At 26.6% G+C, this 19,801-nt stretch overlaps 4 protein-coding genes across 6 annotated transcripts; 2 read left to right on the top strand and 2 right to left on the bottom strand.

The window, feature by feature from the left end:
* Window positions 1-871: 871 nt before the first annotated feature.
* On the top strand, window positions 872-2,938 carry LOC113789560 (protein trapped in endoderm-1-like). Its single transcript, XM_075820092.1, has 4 exons — window positions 872-1,499; window positions 1,571-1,935; window positions 2,023-2,505; window positions 2,575-2,938. The coding sequence occupies exons 1-4, from the start codon at window positions 1,437-1,439 to the stop codon at window positions 2,861-2,863; spliced, it is 1,200 nt and encodes a 399-aa protein (XP_075676207.1). The 5' UTR covers window positions 872-1,436; the 3' UTR covers window positions 2,864-2,938.
* On the bottom strand, window positions 2,928-4,445 carry LOC113789715 (dual specificity protein phosphatase 21-like). Its single transcript, XM_027339288.2, has 4 exons — window positions 3,795-4,445; window positions 3,569-3,710; window positions 3,380-3,487; window positions 2,928-3,317 (listed from the first exon to the last, which is right to left on the bottom strand). Exons 1-4 carry the CDS (start codon window positions 4,188-4,190, stop codon window positions 3,187-3,189), a joined length of 777 nt encoding a protein of 258 aa, XP_027195089.2. The 5' UTR covers window positions 4,191-4,445; the 3' UTR covers window positions 2,928-3,186.
* A 244-nt stretch (window positions 4,446-4,689) lies between these two features.
* LOC142645005 (uncharacterized) lies at window positions 4,690-7,563 on the top strand. The gene is made up of 2 exons (XM_075819985.1): window positions 4,690-5,253; window positions 7,437-7,563. The coding sequence occupies exons 1-2, from the start codon at window positions 4,784-4,786 to the stop codon at window positions 7,561-7,563; spliced, it is 597 nt and encodes a 198-aa protein (XP_075676100.1). The 5' UTR covers window positions 4,690-4,783.
* On the bottom strand, window positions 5,242-18,518 carry LOC113789714 (lachesin-like). Of its 3 annotated transcripts, none has more exons than XM_075820093.1 (3): window positions 18,219-18,518; window positions 6,460-7,100; window positions 5,242-6,373 (listed from the first exon to the last, which is right to left on the bottom strand). In XM_075820093.1, the coding sequence occupies exons 2-3, from the start codon at window positions 6,875-6,877 to the stop codon at window positions 5,628-5,630; spliced, it is 1,164 nt and encodes a 387-aa protein (XP_075676208.1). In that variant the 5' UTR covers window positions 6,878-7,100; window positions 18,219-18,518; the 3' UTR covers window positions 5,242-5,627. The 3 variants fall into 3 exon arrangements, with proteins under 3 accessions (XP_075676208.1, XP_075676209.1, XP_027195088.2); XM_075820094.1 differs by lacking the exon at window positions 18,219-18,518 and adding an exon at window positions 8,250-8,407; XM_027339287.2 differs by lacking the exon at window positions 18,219-18,518 and adding an exon at window positions 7,824-8,138.
* Between the last annotated feature and the right edge of the window lie 1,283 nt (window positions 18,519-19,801).

Here is a 19,801-nt window from a genome sequence, read left to right as displayed (position 1 = left end):
CTTGAGAACCATCTCGAGTATTATCATCTTGATGATGATTATGATGATGATAAATCGAATAGATTTCCTATATCAAGATTATATAATAATCATTTATAAATCTCAATGATGATGCTATTGACGATGATGATCATTTCAATATATGGATGGCAATAATGAATGAAAGAAAAATTCATTATCAATCGATTATTATCATTATGATCATCAACATATCGATATTATCGATACTTTTTTATATCATCATTTATAATGGATTTATTTATGCTGAATCAATTTATGATGCAAAAAATACTGAATACAATCGATCATCGATCATCATCAATAATAATAATAATCATTATCTTTGATCAGATATTTTTTTTTTTGACAAAAGAATTCAATCTTTTAACAAATGGTGATGGTGACGAAGATAATGCCATCATCACCATCCTAATGACCCAACTAAATATTGCAAATCTATAGAGAGAGAGAGAGGATATTGAACAACCAAAACCGGCAAACAGGCAAACCGGCAGCAAAAATTTTTTTCTCAATATTAGTTCCGGAATGATGATATTTTTTGTTTGGAAATTTAAATTTATAAAAAGAAATTTTTATTATTTTTATTTTTGGTGATATATTTGAAAACCAGAAATCCAATCAATAAAGGTCAAATCATGTTGTTTTGTTTATCGATTTTAAATAAAATTCATTTCGAATCCAAACACCGGATATTGCTTATATGTTTAAATCCATTTTATTATCATTATTATTTACATTTACTATTTTGGTGCATTGACCATTCACAACTATTATATAATCAAAAACATTTATGTTTTTGACGTTATTTTTTTTCAATGAAATTAACAACAACAACAAAAAAAAGTTTAAATCTAAATTAATCCAGCATAAAGTAGTATGTTTTTTGTTTATGAACAGTATTCATTCATTTCAATTCAATCTTGTTCATATAGTAGGCCAATTTATTTTTGTTTTTTGTATTCCAGTTGTCATTATCATCATCATTTATGCATACATCAAAGTCATAAGCTTTTTCAACGAAATTCAATTTGGAAAATTATCTTTAGCTCAACCAGAATTTTTTTTTCTAAAAAAAAACGGGCAAAACAAAACCAGAAAAAATCTTTATTTTATTGATGTGTATTTCAATCGACAATAGAATCCATTCTTTCTTTGTTTGTTTGTCATCAGAATGTGACAACAAATGCTGATCATCAACAACAACAACAGAAAAAACATTTGAAAATTTGTTTTTTTATTTTCAATTTATAATTTGAATAAAAAAATTGTGAAAAGAAAATCGATTGAATTTGTTTTTGGACCGATTTCTTCATTTTTTAAATAAAGAGTTTTTCATTCCTTCTTTCTTTCTCATCTTTTCAATCGATTTTTGTTTCCATTCAATACAAAAATTGTTTCCATTTTTTTGAATAACGATGTTTTCAAATCTAACGACAACAACAACAATGATGATGATGATGAATCATTCATTCAACAATGTTTGTATTAAAAAAAAAATTCAATAATTTTTGTTTAATTAATTTTCAAGAATCTGTGTTTCTATTTACAGAATAATAATGATGATAATAAAAATGAAATAATAATTGATATACCTGAAGGTGCAGCAATGATTGGTTTTTTAGCTGCAATTATAATCTGTTTAATCGGTATTATTGGTAATCTAATTACAATAACAGCATTAACAAATAAACAATCAAATCGTTGTTTAAATAATCATTCAATGACAACAATGTTTGTTATTAATTTAGCAATTACTGATTTAATATTTTCATTATTAATAATGCCATTACAATCTGGTCGTTATTTAACAAGATCATGGCCATTTGGTAAATTATTATGTCAATTATATCCATTATTTTATTATGGTACTGTTGCTACATCTTTAATGTTAATAACGGCTATTACAATCAACCGGTATGTATCAAACAAAAAAAATGTAGCTAAATAATCAATATTAAACAGAATTTTCATTTCTTTTGGAATTATTCTGTACAATCATAGATTTGTATTGATTGCATTTAATAATCATTATTGTAGAATTTATAATCGACGAAATGTAATCATAATGATTATATTTTGTTGGTTATTTTCTTATACATTGGTATCGATACCGGTTTTTGGTTTATATGGTCGTACTGGTTATCAATCAAATACATTTTCCTGTACAATATTACGTGATAAACAAAATCGTTCACCGAAAAAATTCCTATTCATATTAGGTTTCTTTTTACCAATGATCACTATTGTTTATTGTTATGGTATGATATTATTTCATATACGTAGACAACGTCGTCAACATAATCATCATCTATTATTTAATAATCAAACTAATCGTACAACAACAACAACAAAAACAATGATGATAACCAATCAAACATCAAATCGTGATATACGGCTTACATTATTAATATGTATTGTATTTGGAGCATTTCTTGCCTGTTTTTTACCATTATTTATTGGAAATGTATTCATACCAGATGATCGGTAAATATAATTAAAATTGAATTTGATTATGAAAATGAATTTTATTTTTCTGTTTATCATCATTTAAAGATATCCATATTTTCATGTAATTGCATCAATATTTGCATGGATGAATTCCTGTATTAATCCATTTATTTATTTTGCTATGAATCAACGTTATCGTCAAGCATATAAACGATTAATTTTTGGACATTTTTTTACAAATAAAAAATCATCATCATCATCATCAACATCATCAACTGCTTATGTTATTAAACAAACAAAAGATTCGGACAAAGATATGAATGTCATTGATAAACAACAACAACAACAATCAATAACTTATGCAACAACAATTAGTTCAATGGATAATGAATGATAATTTTGAATTTTTCCCATTGATTCACGAGCAATTAATCGCCATCTTTTGGACAATATTCAAATTAACAAATTCAAAAAGAAAATTTTTAATAAATTAATTTAAATATTGAAAAAATCAATCAATTGATTAAATCAAATTTCAAAAAAAAAAAAAAATGATGATCCTATTCTGATATCAAACTTATAATGTTGATGTGTGCGTGTGAATGTGTTTATCGATGTGTGTCTCAGGTAGGCAAACAAATGAATTCATGTGTATGCATGCGATCATGAGTGACAGAATCAGGCTAAGGTAGAATGTAGAATTCGTTTGTTTGAATATCATTTTTTAATACAAAGATAAAAATATTTATATTTTGTATTTTCTTCAAGTATAAAATCAGGTATATAACCACCGGTTTCATGATAAATCATTTTTACTGTATTTGTTCCATATAATTTTAATTCATAATCTAGAAACCAAAACAATTTTGGATTAAATTAACATTGAGTCATTGAAAAAAAACAAACAAACCGATTAATTGCTGAAAGAATCCGGTATTTGGTCGAATAAACCAACGTTTTGAACGAACAAAATCAAATGCATCTTTTAACGACATGTTTTTATATTTCATTAGATAGGCTGATAAGGGAAAAAAATCAAACAAATTAGAAATTTGATTAACATTATTATTGAATCAAAAACCAAAAAAAAAAAACAAACCAATAATTAATGTTGATGAACGACTAATACCCGAAATACAATGTACAACAACGATACCATTTTCATTTTCGATTGCATTTTGTATAAATTCACTAACCGAATCAAAATGTGCACCAATATTTTCATATGTTGAATCAACAATCTTTAGGAGAGACACAGAATCAATACGAGGAAAAATATTATTAATATAATAATGATAATAATGATCAAAAACAAACAAACTTACATTAACACGATAAGTACGATAATTACGTTTTAATGGTACTGTACGTGTTGCATTAACAATATGTGTAATATTATAATTTAATAGATAATCATCAATCATATATTTAGCTGATGTTAAATAAAGATTATCAATAATTTTTGTAAAATAATTTTCAATCGATAATGATGATCCTTGTGATTGTGATTGTAGTTGTTGTATCATAAATCCTTGACCATTAATAGTAAGTTTTTGTGTTTTGATCACAAATTCTTCATCATCATCATTAACAACAACATTACCATTTGAATATGATGCTGATGATGATGATGATGATGCTGGTGTAGGTGTAGATGGTGGTGGTGATGTTACAGTTATCGATGATGATGATGATGTTGATGATGATGATGATGATTCCATTTAGAATAAAAAAACCAAAACAAAAAAAAATTTCAGGAAGACATTCACCAAAAAAAATCCAAAAACAATGCCTTCTATTCCACTTTGGTTGGATTCAGGTTGACATCTTTCTTTTTTTCCTTTGGTTTGGTTTGTTTCACTCAAATTGTTGTATATAGTTGTATTTTGTGCTTTAAACAGAACTTGGAAAAAAATTTATATCCAACCATAACATTGACGTAATACACGTGCGCATATTATTTATATGTATTCTTCCATTATCATCATCTATATAAAAACGAAAAAATTGTTTTGAAATTTTATTTTTTTATTCAAAAATAAAATGATTTTTTGATAAAGAAATTCTCGTTAGTTTCTTGAAGATATAAGATTTGTTTTTTTTATCAATTTCTAAAAAAGTTTTGTTTGGTTTTTTTTTCTTCCATTAAAATGGCTATTTTAATCTTATTTGATCTATAATTGAATAAGCGCGAATATTCGAAAAAAATAGTTATGTCGAAATAGTCATCAAAATGATTCTGGCTCAATGTTTTTTTCTTCTTCAATATTTTGGTTACGAAAAATGTTGACAATGAAAAATTCTTTTTGTTGAAATGAAATTGGTCAATGTTGTTGTTGTTGATGATGATCATGATGATCATGATGAAATTGTCAATCAAATTCATATGATTAATATCAACGATCAAAATGATGATGATTTAAAATTATTACAACAAAAATTTCAATTATTAAAGATGAATTTTGAATCAAATAGAAAAAATTCATTTTATATCACTGATAATAATAATGATGATGATAATAATAATCATGGTCACAATAATGATGATGATGATGATGATAATGATGAGAAAATAATGATTAAAAATTTACATCAACAACAACAACAACAACAACGACGACGAAGACGACTACGACAACAACGTAAACGTAAACGTAATAAATTTCGTATACGAAAACATAAACAACATTTACGTAAATGTTCATTTGGTAAACAAAATGGTCAACAAAAACAACATAATCATCATCATCATCAATCTATACGACGACAATATTATCGACAAAAATGATTAAATAATTTATTTTTCGAGCTCGATTGAATCAAAAAGAAAAGAAAATTACAATATATTTTGTTTATTATAAAAAAATGAATGAATGATGTAAATGTTTCTTTTTAAATTTATCATTTTCTATAATTGTTTAGTGGATTTTATGGATTAAATATTTATACAAAACAAAATTATTTTTTTTTAAAAAGATTATGTAAGTTTGATTTTTCTGATGATCTGTATGGCTTATGGTGTATATTTGTGTGAACAAAATATATATATTAATATATGGCTTTCAATGACTGTTGATGATGACTTTATTATTAGATAAATATTTATAATGGTTAATATTAATTGATTGATTGAAATGTTTTGATTTGATTTGATTTGATTATTGCCGTATTGTTGAACAAAACGATACAATTAAAATAATAATAGATGAAAATAGCCATAATATTGTTGATTGATAATAATTGATTGTTGATGTTGCAAATGAATAACCAAAACTAGCAAAATTACCATTACAAGCTGGTGGACAAACAGGTGTTACTGATTCAAATAATTCAATTAATTGTTGACTTGAACCAAGTTTATTTGTTGCATGACAAATATATTGACCATAATGTTGTTGTTGAATATTTTTAATTCTTAATACTGAATCAGTATAATCATGTGATGTTGTAAATATTGACATTTGATAATGTGATGAATCCTGTATTTCAATACCATCTTTTAACCAACGTATTGTTGGTGGTGGATAACTTTCAACACTACATTGTAGATTAATATCAAAATTAATTGCTTGATCATAACGTGGTCGTTCAACATGTACACTTGGTGGAAATTCTACTTCAACAACAACATTTCTTCTTGCACCCGAACCAACATTATTATCAGCAATACAATAATATGTACCACGATCAGCTTTAGTAATATTATGTATAATTAATATATTTCCTTTATATAATGATCCACCAGTTGGTAATAGATCATTATTTTCACGACGCCAACTAATACTTGGTTGTGGATAACCAAATGCATAACATTCTAATTGTATTGATTCACCTGTTGATGTTATCATATTACGTGTACTATTATCACTAATTACCGGTGGTATTCGTACATAAACATTTACATCTAAATTAAATTAATAACAAAACAAAACAAAATGATTAATATTGAATATTGAAAATTTGATAACTTAACAAAAAAAAATAACTTACTTGCTGTAACTCTTGATGATGGTGATATAACAACTTGACATTGATAAATACCGGCATCAATTTCTTGTATTTTTGATATTTGTAATGTATAAGTAGATGATGCATCATCATGTCTAATTGAATAACGATGATCTGGTACACTTAATGATGCACCTTTTGATATAAATAAAATTTTATTTGGATTAAATTGATCAATTTTTGCCCATATAACTGGATAATTTTTTGCATATTGCACTGAACAAGAAAGATCTAATGTATCACCAATACTTGTAACACGTTCTTTTGTTATAAATGATATTGTTGGATTTTGTTGTCCATTAATTAATTGTATAATAATCATTATAATTATTATTATGAATAATATTGATTTAGCCATTTTAAAATGATGATAATGATTATTTGATGTATAATAATACATTGTTGTTGAGATTTTTTTAAAAATGTTTGGCTGCTATTGGCCTGAGAGAAAATTGTCAATGATCTTTCAATCAAATCCAAAAAACCAGATCGATAGTGATAGTGATAAATATCATCAATGAATGAATGAATATGCACACTATAGTTGATTATTCAATTGTTTTTGATGATGATGATGATGATAATAGTTTTTTTTCAGGTCGTCAATCATTTAGATAACCAATCTATCAAACAAAACAAAACAAAACAATGATGATGATGATGATTAGAACAAAATCATAATGAAAAATTAAAAAAAACAATCGCGGATCAATTGAACTTTGCAACAAACACACACACTGAATACACGGAACACACATAGAAACACATAAGGTTGCACATACGATGACAATTCAAAAAAAATGTCTCTTTATGAATTATTCAATTCAAAAAGTCAATCAATCAATCAATCAAATCGAATCTATTGTGATCATTCGATGAATGACGGTAAGAATGACGATAACAAAATAATAATAATAATAATAATAAAAACGATCACGTCATTGAATCCATTGAAAAAGTTCAAATGTCATGCAAGAAAATAATCATCATCATTATTGGAAAAAGGTCAAACAACAAAAAAAGATGCCTAGATTCAAAATGAAAAACAATCTTTTTTTACTTTTTTTTTCGCTCCAAAGAAATTAATTAATTAATTAATTAATTTTCCGTTTTAATTAAAGACAAAACCAAACAAACAAACGAACGAAAAAAATTCTGATATAAACATCCTTATCATAATCATAGCAACAGCAACAATCAAATGATGAAGAAGAAGATTCACACACACACACATACAAGAAAGAAAATTGACCAAATAATAAGCTTGTTGAAAGAGAAACTCTATGCGATGATGATGATCATTATCATTGCCATTGAATATACATCCTACACACACGCATACATACCATGGATATGCTCAAGAATGGAATTAGTAAAATGAAATGAATGACTCAAAAGATGTGTTCAATGAAACGAAACAAAACGAAACGAAAACAGTCAACAAAAAAAAATGGATTTCTTGTTGCAGGCAAACAACCTGTTAGCAAGTAGAAATGGAAAAAAAAATTTTTATGAATTTTTTCTTTCTTTCTTTCTTTTCTCTGTGTGTGTGTGTGTGTAATTCCATCGGCAAAACCAATCACTATGAACAAGATAAATCGCAAAAATGAATGAATGATTCAGATTTTCTCTCAACCACAATCTATCTGATGGTGGTAAAAGTAGTAGTTTTGAATTTAGTCTCTCATCATCATCATCATCATCATCATATTTTTACAGGTAAATCCATCTGACTGACTAAACAACAACAACAACAACAACAGAAAAAATACCTGTTTTTTTGGTCTGTTGCCGAAAGCCGTTTGTTTTTTTTTGTTTTGCTGTCGAAAGTTTCACCTTTTTTTTCGTTTCGTTTCATCGTTTTCGTAAAATTTTTGGGGAAAAAAAATTCTTGATTTTTGTATTTCTTCGCCGAAACAGTGAGAGAGAAAGAAAATAGTTGAAAATCAGCAACAACAACTAATTTAGTCAAACAAATAATAATGATATGATGATGGAAAAAGCCGGAGAAAAAAATGATGATAATGATGAAAACTTTTTTCTGACCAAAAGTAGATTTAGGTGTACAGGATATTAGATTGTCAAGATGATGATGATGACCACTTGATAATAAAGTGAATGAGGATTACATAATGAATTTTTTTGTTTTGTTTTGGGTTTTTTTTGCTGACGAAAAAAAAATGTGTGAAAATTTTCATCCAAAAAGAAATTTTTTCATGGTCATCATTAAATGATCGTAATAATGACCGAAAAAAGGCCCATAGGTTGAATGCTGAAATGCCATAAGGTCAAATAAATTCTTTGGTGGAGAGAAAAAGAGGGAAAAAAATTTGAGCACCAAGAATAAAAAAAAAAATCCAAATATACACCGAAAGAAAAAACATGCCATCAACAAAAAAAATAACAAATCACCACTACCTTTATTCATAAAGCACAATGAATTTTGGTTTGGTTGGTTTTTGTTGGTTGTTTGACTGGAACCCAAATGTTTTAAAAAAATAAATGCTGTTGATTTATTAGATAGATTGGAATATTTACCCAAAAAATTGATAATGATTATATGATTGTGTGTGTGTATGGATGGATGGTGGATAGTCGTCATAGTGATCATAGTCGTCGTTTGCCATTTCCATTTTCATTCATTCATTCAATTGAATTGAATTCATTGCTATACGCGTTTTTTTTCAAATGATAATTATCGGTCAGAGAGAGAGAGAAAGAATGGCCAAACAAAGAAATATCCTATATGCAAAGACCCGACCTTTTTTTTGATATTTACTGTCGAGAGGGGAATGAGGGGGGAAGCGAAAGTCAAGGAATTTTTTTTTATTCATTCTACAGAACGAAACAAAAAAAACAGACATAGACATGAACATAGTGTACGATAATAATTTTTTTTTCAGAAAAAGAAAATCGAAAATGATGTGATGTTTCTGATTGAAATAATGTTTTTTTGGGTGGAAAATAAATGTGTAGATCATGAGAGAGAGAGGTGAAAGTCATATTATTTATTTCTATCTTTGTGTTCAATGATAAAAGAATTTATTCACTGTATCCGGACATATACACTATTCACATTCATGATTCATTGATAATAATGTTTGAATGAAAATGAAATAAATTTTTCACCTTTGAACATCGTATAAAAAAACCTTAGAAAAACTAAGCAAAAGCATCCATGCATGCATGCATCGAGAGATTTGATCGGGATAAAAAACAAAACAAAAACGGAAATTCAAATTTAACAAATAATGATAATGCTACCGGAAATTCTGTTCGGAAAATTCTTTCAAAAAAAAATTATCACACAACAAACACAATTAATCAATCTTTAAACATTATCAACATTTATTTGGTTTGAATTTTGTACATCATTTTTTCTCATTGAATAATGAGGAGATTTGAACAAAAAATAATTCAATTATCATCTTTAAATTCAAACAACAAGTTGAACGAATAAAAAGAAAAAAAAATATTCACGAATTTTTTCCATCATCATCAAAATAGACCTGAATAATGATTATGATGATGATGATGATAGTTGTGAATTGGTTGTGTAGATGTGGTCAAAACACTATAATAATAATAATCATCATCATCAACAACAACATCTTTGGTTTGTTCGAAATACAAAACCCGATAATGATGGTGATAATGAATGCTGCTGTTTTTTTTTGGCTATTTTTTTTGTTTTGTTGTTGTTCAATGTTGACCAGTGTTAAGTTCAGGTTTTTTTTTTTGGTTAGGTTCAACGTAAGAAAAGGTCAAACATTCCTTTTTTTTTGATTATTTGAAACATTAACATCGTACAGATTTAGGATGATGATTATGATGATCATCATCATTATCGGTTTTGAAATATGATAGGAAGATTTTTTTTCTTTTTTAAAATAAAAATTGAAAAAAAAAATAAAAAATAAAATATTCATTGAATTTTCATTCGTTCGTTAAGTTAGTCGTTATATCGATTATTGATGATCTTCCGATTCATTGATCATCATTGGTTATATTGATTATCATTTTTCATCGATAATCATATTTGATTTTTTTTTGGTTTTTGAAGTTTTTTTGACTAAGGAAATATAGTTGAAAAACAAAACACAGGTAGCTTTTTTTCTTTTTCTTTTTTTTTGTTTTGCTTGACCAAATTGAATTGAAAATTAATTAATTATCATTATTCGGATTTTATGAATTTTCTTCACTGGATTACGTTTGAATCTGGAAAAAAAATATATATATGGTGAACATCATTTTAAAGTCAAGAAATTCAGAAATAGATTTTTTTCATCTGAAAAAAAAGATCAAGATTCAAAATCACAAATTAAACATCATTAATTATCATCACCATCATCATCATCATATTCTATTTTCAAACGACGTTTATCAAAATTTACCAAAAATAAATTTTGTTTTTTTTGACATGAAATAAAAAAAAATTTCTACAAATTTAACACTATTCCAACCCAATATGATACTATTTCAACAACAAAAACATCATTGGTTGATTTTCCTTTCCCCTTTCATCATCCTTCCCCCTCTCCGAAATAATCAAAATCAAATTCATTTTCAAAGATTAATTATCACTTTTTAATGGCTAAATCATCATCATCATCATTAACATTACATGATATATGATTGTATAACATTAAACTGAGGGGGAGTGGTAATCGTTGTAAGTTAGTTATTAAATAAAAAAAAATTATCTACAATTTTTTTGTTTGTTTCATCAAAAACATCTTTTTTTTGAAGAAAAAAAAATGTTTGAATATTGATATTAATGAAAAGAATGAATGAATGAAATAAGATTGATTGATTGATGATGTTCTGCATAACATACATACGTATGTTATCAACAAACCAAACATCATACCAAAATAAATAAACAAACAAACATCTTATCTTTAAAGATAAAATGCCATTAATACATTGAAATAGATAAAGAGAGAGCAAGAAAATATGTTTAAAATTATCATCATCAAATCATCTTTTTTAAATAGATAGTGTATCTATTCATTCATCCATATATATCCGTATGGAAGGAAAAAAGATTATTAATTAGCTACACACACACAATCAATCTGTTTTATAATGATAAAAAAAAGGATGCTCCCGATTCAACAACCAAAAAATTAGCTTTTTAAACTACACTCGAAATATCGACATCAAACCGAAGAAAAGAATCTTTATCAATGAAATTTTACCTTTTTTTCTGGTCTAAAAAAGCAAAAAAAAAAAATTCATCTAAATGTCCATAACAAATTGACTAACAAAACTAAGCAAAGCTAGGATTTCATTTCAAACACACCAATTTTGGAATTGGAAATAAGCGAAAAAAAAATATCATTCATGGTTTTTTTTCCTGCTCCAAAATATTATTATTATTATAATCATCATTATGATTTTCTGGACAACACACGATCAAAACCTCAACAACAGCACAGAATGAATGAATTTGATGGCCAAAATTATTATTATTATTATTATTGTCCATTTTATTATCATCAAAAGTCGAAAAAACAAGCGAAAAACAACCCTTAAATTATAGACCAGAATATATATTTTTTTTATTGATCTAAAATTTCGTTCAACACTAACACTATTATCATTCATTTTTCTACCCGATTATATAATATAATGAATAAAGAAGAATGTTGTTTTTCATCATCAAAGATTTTCAAATCAAAAAAATAACAATGGTTTGTAAAACGGTTTTTTAGTAAAATGATTGGGTATTTAAATATGTTCGTTTCATTTTTTTTCTATGGGGAAACACAATGATGATGATGATGATGACAGGAGAAAATCGCATCATCTTAGGTCGGTTGGTTGTGTCAATGGAAAGATTCTAATAATTTTTTTTTTTACTGCTGCTAAAAATGAAAAATGATGTTTTTTTATTATTTCTTCTGTTGCTCTACTACTCAAATCAAATCAACAAAAGAGAAAGAAAAAAAAAATGATAAATCCTTTTTCTTTTTGTTAAAATAAATCAAGAATGATGATGTTGATAACTACCTTGGTGGTATTAAATTGTTAATGTTGTTGTTGTTGATGATGTTGAACAAGATTTTCTTTTTTTTCACATTCATTCGATCAATCGAACAACGAAAAAAAACAAGGCCACCAATCAATCGATTTGTCTGAATCAAAAAAAAAACCCAATATATTTTGTATCGAACATAAATATTCAGATCGATTGATTATCCAAAAGAAAGAAAAAGATCAACAATCATTCAAAAGAAGAAAGAAAAAAAGAAAAAAGATTTAGATAAATTGATTGTAACGAAGGTAATACCGGGTTTTTTGTATTTTTGGTTTTGCTCTGAAAAAATATTTGAATTTTTGTTTGTTTTTTTTCTTGTTCAAAAATTAATTTAATTAAACATTTCCCGTAAACATTCATTCAATGATATTCGCACACACACACACACACACACACAAACATCTTACAAATATATTTCATAATTAAACCTTTTTGGTTGTTTTTTTGGATTTTGGTTTTTTGATTTCAATTCATCATCATTATCATCATCATCATCATCATACGTCATCACATAATCAATAAACATCTACATCATTCACATCAAACCAAAAACAAAATGTGATGAAAAGTCTACAAAATGTAATGAAATGAAATGAACAAACAAGAAAATCCATTAATAAATATGATTTATGTTTGATGCATCATCAAATGATGATGATGATGATGATGAAAAAAACCAAAACTAAATAAAATGGCCAGGAAACAACAACAACAACAACAACTATCGATTATTATGATGGACATTTATCTTTTGAATGTTCTGTTTTTATTTCTGTTTTTGTTTTCCAAAAAAATTTTTGATTCGGTACAATATTGGAATGATTATTAACCTGGCAAAAAAAACTAAATGGAAAACAAAATGGATGATTATCATCATCATCAAACGAAACGAAACGAATGAAAAAACATGACTTGAATTATTTTGCTTCATCATCATCATCATCGTCGTTTTTCTCTCTGTTTCATTGGTAAATATCCGGTTATATATAAGTCATGCTGATTTTTTTTTATGTTATGAAGAATGACAGACTTTTTTTTCATTATTATTAAATCTGTTTCTGTTGTGTCATGTGATTTGTATAATGGATGAATGGATGGATACCATTGACCGATGATGTTTTAAGATAGAAATGGAATGAATAAAGAAAATATTTTTCGTTTCGTTTCGTTTTTTGTTTTAAGTTGTTTTGGGTGGCCATTTTTAATCATAATTGAAAAAACAAAACAAAAAATTTGATGTTGATGATGATGTCCAAAAATCTGACAACAAAATCATCATCAAGAATGATAAAGTTTTTTTTTTTGGGGTTTTTTTTTCTAATTTCAAAATGAAAAACTCATGAATGACTAGAGTGGATAATAATAATTCTTTGCTTTTGGTTTGACCAAAAAAAAAACACAATGATAATTTCGCACCTCTTTCTCTCTCTTGCTACCTACACCATTTTGACAGAAAACTTTAAAAAAAAAAATTTATCACCTTTGAAACTTTGTTTTATCGTTTTTTTTGTTGGTTGGTTGGTCGGTTGGTGATAATGATAATGATAATGATGTGAGATAAGAACAAACAAACAAACAAACAAATCATGTGAAATGTCACAATTTTTGACAACAAAAAAATTCAATCAGTTTTTTTTCAATGTTGATATCATCAATATGGATGGCTGAAAGTTTTCTTTTTGAAAAATTTCGCATCATCATTGCATCAAGAATAAACAAATTCAAGTTAAAACACACAAAAACACATATTGATCATCTTATCCGGAATTCTTTTGTTCCCAAAACAAAACAAAACAAACAAACGAACCTCTCTCTCTCTCTTGCCTAAAGATCATTAATCTAAATATAGATTAAAATCATCCATCAATCGAATAAGAAGATGATATGAAAAGAAAAGAAAAGAATTCTGAATAAAAAGATTGTTACAAAAAAAAATTTTCTGTAACAAAATTGTTTGGGTTTGGTCGTCGGTTGTTTAGCTAGCTAGCTAGCCAGCTAGCCAGCCAGCCATCGAAAACAAAGCAACAAAAAATATTTCAATGCAAACCAAGAAGAATAAATTTTATTTTATTTTTTATTTTTTTTGTTTAAAAAAAACAAGAATTTTCTATCGTTTTGTTTCCTTTTGCTCTGATTCAATGGGTTGGGCACCATCACATCACATATGATCCATTCAATATAATGGAATGTTTGTTTGTAATCAAATATATTCAGCCGAATGGGAATCATATTTTTGTTCTTCTTATTGGATTTATTTTCTTAACAAAAAAAAACGAAAAGATTTCCCATCGATAATTAATGCTCGAGCGAAATTGGCAAAATTTATTGGCAAAAAAAAAATTCAAGAAATTTTCAAATTTTAAAAACTTTTTTTTTTTTGTTTTGAAAAACAAATTCCATTTGGCCAACCAAAAAATATATCGATAATATCGATATTGATGTTCATTATCAGCAACACCGAAAGAGAGAAATCCAAGAACATAGTTGATCATTATCATCATCATCATAATCATCGCCTCGAGAACATCATTATCACAAACTAAAAAACAATTCTAATCAACCAAGTTTTGATCAAAAAAAAAAAAAAGAAAAAAAATATTCATCAAGATGTGTGATGATTATCATCATCATTGAACGAAATGATGAAGAATACTACCATCGCCACCATCACTATCATCATTTAAAATACACGCAACAAACCCGTTCATTCATTATCATAGCATAGAATTACCTATAGGTTTTTTTCCTTCTTTACCTGCAATGATGCTGATGACCTTGATCTTTGATCATCATCACAATCAATGGCCATTATCGAAGGAATTTTTTTTTGTTGTTGTTTTCGAAGTACCCTTCTTATCATCAAATCAGAATATAAACTAAAGAAAATCTATCCTGAAAAATACTGATGATGATGATTCGATGGACAAAACAGTTATACCAAACAGACACGATTTATAAAGGGAAAAATGATCTTTAAGATTAAAGAAAAAAAATAGAAGATTTCTACAAGTGTGTATGTGTCTTGAATGATAATGATGAGATAATGACACAATGATGATGATGATGATGATGAAAGCTGTTGTTGTTGATGATGTCGATGTCGATGTTGATGATTATCAACATTTTTAAGATTAGTGATATTTGCGGTGGTGGTTGTTTGGTTAGCTTGTTGATGGTCAAGAAGAACAAAAAAAAATTTTTTTTTTAATTCGTTAATCACATCACACCAACCAACCAACCAACCACCACGCAAAGTGTTAATAGATTTCAAACGAAAAAAATTTTGATTGGAATTTTGCATTTTGCATTTTGTTTCATTCAAACACATATATTCAGGGCGTAGAAATCAAAAAAAATAAACACATAAAAATTCCCGGATTTTCTCTTGTTGTTGATCATTTAACACGCAAATGTTAATCTGAACATTTTTCTAAATTTTATTTTATGATGATGATCAGCAAAGAGAGAAACCACAGATTTTTTTTATATTCAATTTAAAATCATTTTGATTTTTTTTTTTTGTTGAATGAAAGAATAATAAACCAGAAAAAGAAAGAAAGAAAGGAAACCAAAAACCACCTACGAAAATTTCTTTGTTTGGAATTTACATTGGATTTTCGGTGGAAAAAAACTTTGCTTATTCGAATAAATTCAGAAAAAAGGTCAAGTTTTTCAATAAAAAAAAATTTGAAAAATTGATTGATCAAAATCTTTTGATTATTAAATTGCCCGAGAAAAAACACACACACATATATGTATGAGAATGATCAAATCATGATGTGTCAGATTTGATCATTTGATCATCCTCATCATCATCATTATGATGATGATCCCACCAATGTCTGTCGATCATTAAAAAAAATCGAAAATCATTATATAATAAATCAATAGAGAAATGACCATATTTCGAAATATAAGAATGTATCGATGATGATTATGATTATGGCCATCATCATAATAATTTTTGATTTTTGATCTTTCGATGACAGTCAATGATCACTTGTTGTTGTTTTATCAGGAAAAAAAATTTCATTTGCGTTTGATTTGTTTCATATTTCAAAATGTTTTTTTGTTTCTACCTAACAAACATAGCCTAACCCAGTAAAAAAAATATTCACCAATCAAACACACAGGTAAATAATATGGTTGAAAGTTGCGAAAGATTTTTCTTTTTTTAAAGTTTCGGTCAAAAAAATATTATTATTAACATCATCGACTTGCCGGCGTCAATATAGCCGCCAATGATAATGATGTTCAATAAAGAAAAAAAAACATTATTTGAAATTTAAGATTTTTCTTCATCTTCTTCTTTAACTCAAAAATGAAATGAAATTCGATACTTGTATGATGATCATCCATTCATATTAAGGGGGGAAAGAAAAAATTCATTTAAAAACCAACGAAAGCAGAAAAAAAGTCGTCAGATTTCACATTTATAACCGAAAAAAAATCAAATCAAATTTGTTTCATTGGTAAAGCTGGATAGTTAAATTCCACATTATCGACATCGACAATTTTCAAGTGTTTTTTTTTTGACCAAAAAAGAAAGAAAGAGATCTCTTTTGGTCATCATCATCATAGTTTTATGATGATGAAAATAATAATGTTTATCGTTAAAAAAAAGAAAAAGATTTTCTTTGCACCTTTTTTTTCTTCTTTTTCTTCTTTGCTTTGCTAAAAATTCACTAATAGTGAGTTCACCTTACTTAAAAGTTTTGATCGATAATAAAGATTATCTTCTTCTTCTTCTTCTTCTTCTTCTTCTTCTGTTTCTGAACTGGATGAAAATGTTATTTTCTTCTTCTTTTTTTGGTTTTCCATATAAAGATGATGATCGTTAGAAAAGATAAAAATTTTGTTCGTTCGTTCGTTGGTCGTTGTTGTTGTTTTCGAAAATCGCCAATTTATTCAATCATAAAATTGATATTTTTGAATGAAAAGAAATTAGATTTTTTTGTTTTGTTTGTTTGTTGATGATGCTATCATCATCAAGATTTAAGCATCAAGGTTTCTTTTTTTTTTTGTTGGTTAATTTGATTAAGTAATTTCAAGGAAAACATAGAATTTTAATTTCGTAAATTTCATGAAAATGTTGTTGTTGTTGTTGATTCTGACAATTCTTTGTTATTTATTTCTGAGATTGATTCTCATAATTGATCTAATTATAATGGATTTTTTTTTCTTCCTTGTTTGTATCACGAATCATCATCATCATTAGATCTGAATTGAAAAAAAATCAATATGTTTGATTAGCATCATAATCAATGTTATTGATCATGTATCGATTTGATTTGTTTCGTTTTGTTGTTGTTGTTTCGTTTTGTTTGCTTTTCTCTCTCTATCTCTCTCCCTTGCGCACCCGGATTCATTCATTCATCATTATTATTATTATCAACATTCATTTTGATTGATGATTAAAAGATTGATGATGATCGGGATGTAGATGATGATCATTATTATGTTTTTTTTTAAAGACAGACTTGCTTGTAGGATTTACATTCCATTCATATAATGATGATTTGTTTTCTTAATAAGTAATGTCTACGGCAACAACAACAACAAGAAACCAAAACTTTTTTTGTTTGTTCTTTCATTAAAACAATGTTTCAATTAAATTACAGCAGTAAAAAACGATGTTTTGAAAAAAAAAACAAAACAAAGCAAAATTCTGTTAAGGAAAGAAAACAAAAAAACTTACCTTTTTGTTTCGCCAATCTTTATCAAGAACGGAAACACAAATCAAAATTAACGAATGGATTGTACTTGAACTTGAACAACAACAAAAAATTCAAATTTTCGCACTTGAAAATCTAAACACATTTTATTTTACTTTAAACAACAACAACAACAATGTTTACATCCGGAATTTCATTCATTACATCATCGAATGAATTAAATGTGACAATGTGGCAAATGTCTAAATACAAAAAAGAAAACAAACAAAAACAAAAATGATTTTCTTTTTCTCTTCAGATTCTCAAATCGACAACAGAACAATGAAAATATTCATTATATACACACACAAAAAAAAGAAAAATTGTGGTTGACATCCATCATACATTAGACAAATTAGATAAACAAACAAGCCTTGTCATTAATTACTTTGTTTATTGTGTTTTCTTGTTTAATTTTGTTAGTTTTGTTTTTCTCTTAATTTACCGAAATGGCAATTATTATTATTGATGATGATGATAAATAAATAAATTAACGAAACAAACAAACAAATGTCAATCAAATTTGGAAAAAATTAAGTTAAATGATGCTAATCAAATGCATTAAGAAACATATTTTTTATATACAAGGTATGTGTATATGTTTGTTGGAAAATGGTAAAACGATAATGACAACTTTAAGTGTATCCTGACACAAAATTATTATTATTATTTTCAACAATTTTCAAAAAAAAGAGAAGAGAATCAAGCCGACAAAGTTCAAGTTTGCCGCCTTTACACACAACAGCAGCAGGAAAAAAAATTGTCCATAAATGGATTCATTCGTTTGCACGAGTTGAATTTGCTCCAAACAGAAAAACAAATTGTAAATATTTCCACGGTAGTCATCATCAAATGAAAATTTACCGGTTACAGGTTTTCAATTTCATCAAACATCAGTCGATTAAAAAAATTGAAAATTGATTTTTTTTGTTTGGTTTTTCCAATCAAAATTAATCAATATATCATCATCATCATTTGATTGCATCCATATTAATCCTGATGGCGCCTGTAGGGCAAAATCAATTAATTTTCCTTTTTTTCCCCTTGAATAATAATGATTATGATGATGATGACATGTGAATGAAATATCAAGAATCAAATTGCAATTTGTTGTTTGTTTGTTTGTTTTTTTCAATCATTAATAAAACGAAGAAGAAAAAAAAATTCACCATTAAAAATTGCCTGATTAAAGGTAAATTTTTGTTTTTTGTTTTTCCAGGAAGCAAATATGATTCATAACTGTGTGATGATGATAATCAAGGATTAATAGAAAAAATAGGGTAAATTTAGATTGACATATTTATTGGCAATGTTTGTGTGATGTGTCGGTGTATGTATGTAATTTATTTTCAAATTTTGTTTTTTTTTTGTTTTACAGGTAACCATAAATCACATGGATAAATTTATTAATCGATTTTTGTTTCTGGAAAAAGAAAAAAATTTTGAAAATCAATTTCATTTCTGCCTGGTAATAATGTTAATTTCGAAGAAGAAAATTTTACTTTGCTATTTTTTTTTTGCAAAATTTCTATTTCGGATCATCATCATTATCAACAGATTTAAAAGC

This window comes from Dermatophagoides pteronyssinus, unplaced genomic scaffold, assembly GCF_027571235.1.
Source record: "Dermatophagoides pteronyssinus isolate colony J.1.1.1.1 unplaced genomic scaffold, Derpt_VIB-CSIC_2022.12 sq0005, whole genome shotgun sequence".
Classification (NCBI taxonomy): Eukaryota; Metazoa; Arthropoda; class Arachnida; order Sarcoptiformes; family Pyroglyphidae; genus Dermatophagoides; species Dermatophagoides pteronyssinus.
The sequence above is the reverse complement of the archived record's forward strand: the minus strand, read 5'-3'. Positions and strand labels throughout refer to the sequence as shown.

What these genes read in the sequence shown, in the direction of transcription:
- LOC113789560 (XM_075820092.1), top strand. Translation starts at nt 1,437, where the DNA reads ATGTTTTCAAATCTAACGACAACAACAACAATGATGATGATGATGAAT. An exon ending in TGAATCATTCATTCAACAAT is followed by an intron (nt 1,500 to 1,570) that starts GTTTGTATTAAA and finishes TTCTATTTACAG; the next exon opens with AATAATAATGATGATAATAA. An exon ending in ACGGCTATTACAATCAACCG is followed by an intron (nt 1,936 to 2,022) that starts GTATGTATCAAA and finishes GTACAATCATAG; the next exon opens with ATTTGTATTGATTGCATTTA.
- LOC113789715 (XM_027339288.2), bottom strand. Translation starts at nt 4,190, where the DNA reads ATGGAATCATCATCATCATCATCAACATCATCATCATCATCGATAACT. An exon ending in TTCATCAACATTAATTATTG is followed by an intron (nt 3,488 to 3,568) that starts GTTTGTTTTTTT and finishes TTCCCTTATCAG; the next exon opens with CCTATCTAATGAAATATAAA. An exon ending in ATTCTTTCAGCAATTAATCG is followed by an intron (nt 3,318 to 3,379) that starts GTTTGTTTGTTT and finishes TTTGGTTTCTAG; the next exon opens with ATTATGAATTAAAATTATAT.
- LOC142645005 (XM_075819985.1), top strand. Translation starts at nt 4,784, where the DNA reads ATGAAATTGGTCAATGTTGTTGTTGTTGATGATGATCATGATGATCAT. An exon ending in CGACAATATTATCGACAAAA is followed by an intron (nt 5,254 to 7,436) that starts ATGATTAAATAA and finishes CCATTGAAAAAG; the next exon opens with TTCAAATGTCATGCAAGAAA.
- LOC113789714 (XM_075820093.1), bottom strand. Translation starts at nt 6,877, where the DNA reads ATGTATTATTATACATCAAATAATCATTATCATCATTTTAAAATGGCT. An exon ending in ATCATCAAGAGTTACAGCAA is followed by an intron (nt 6,374 to 6,459) that starts GTAAGTTATTTT and finishes AATTTAATTTAG; the next exon opens with ATGTAAATGTTTATGTACGA.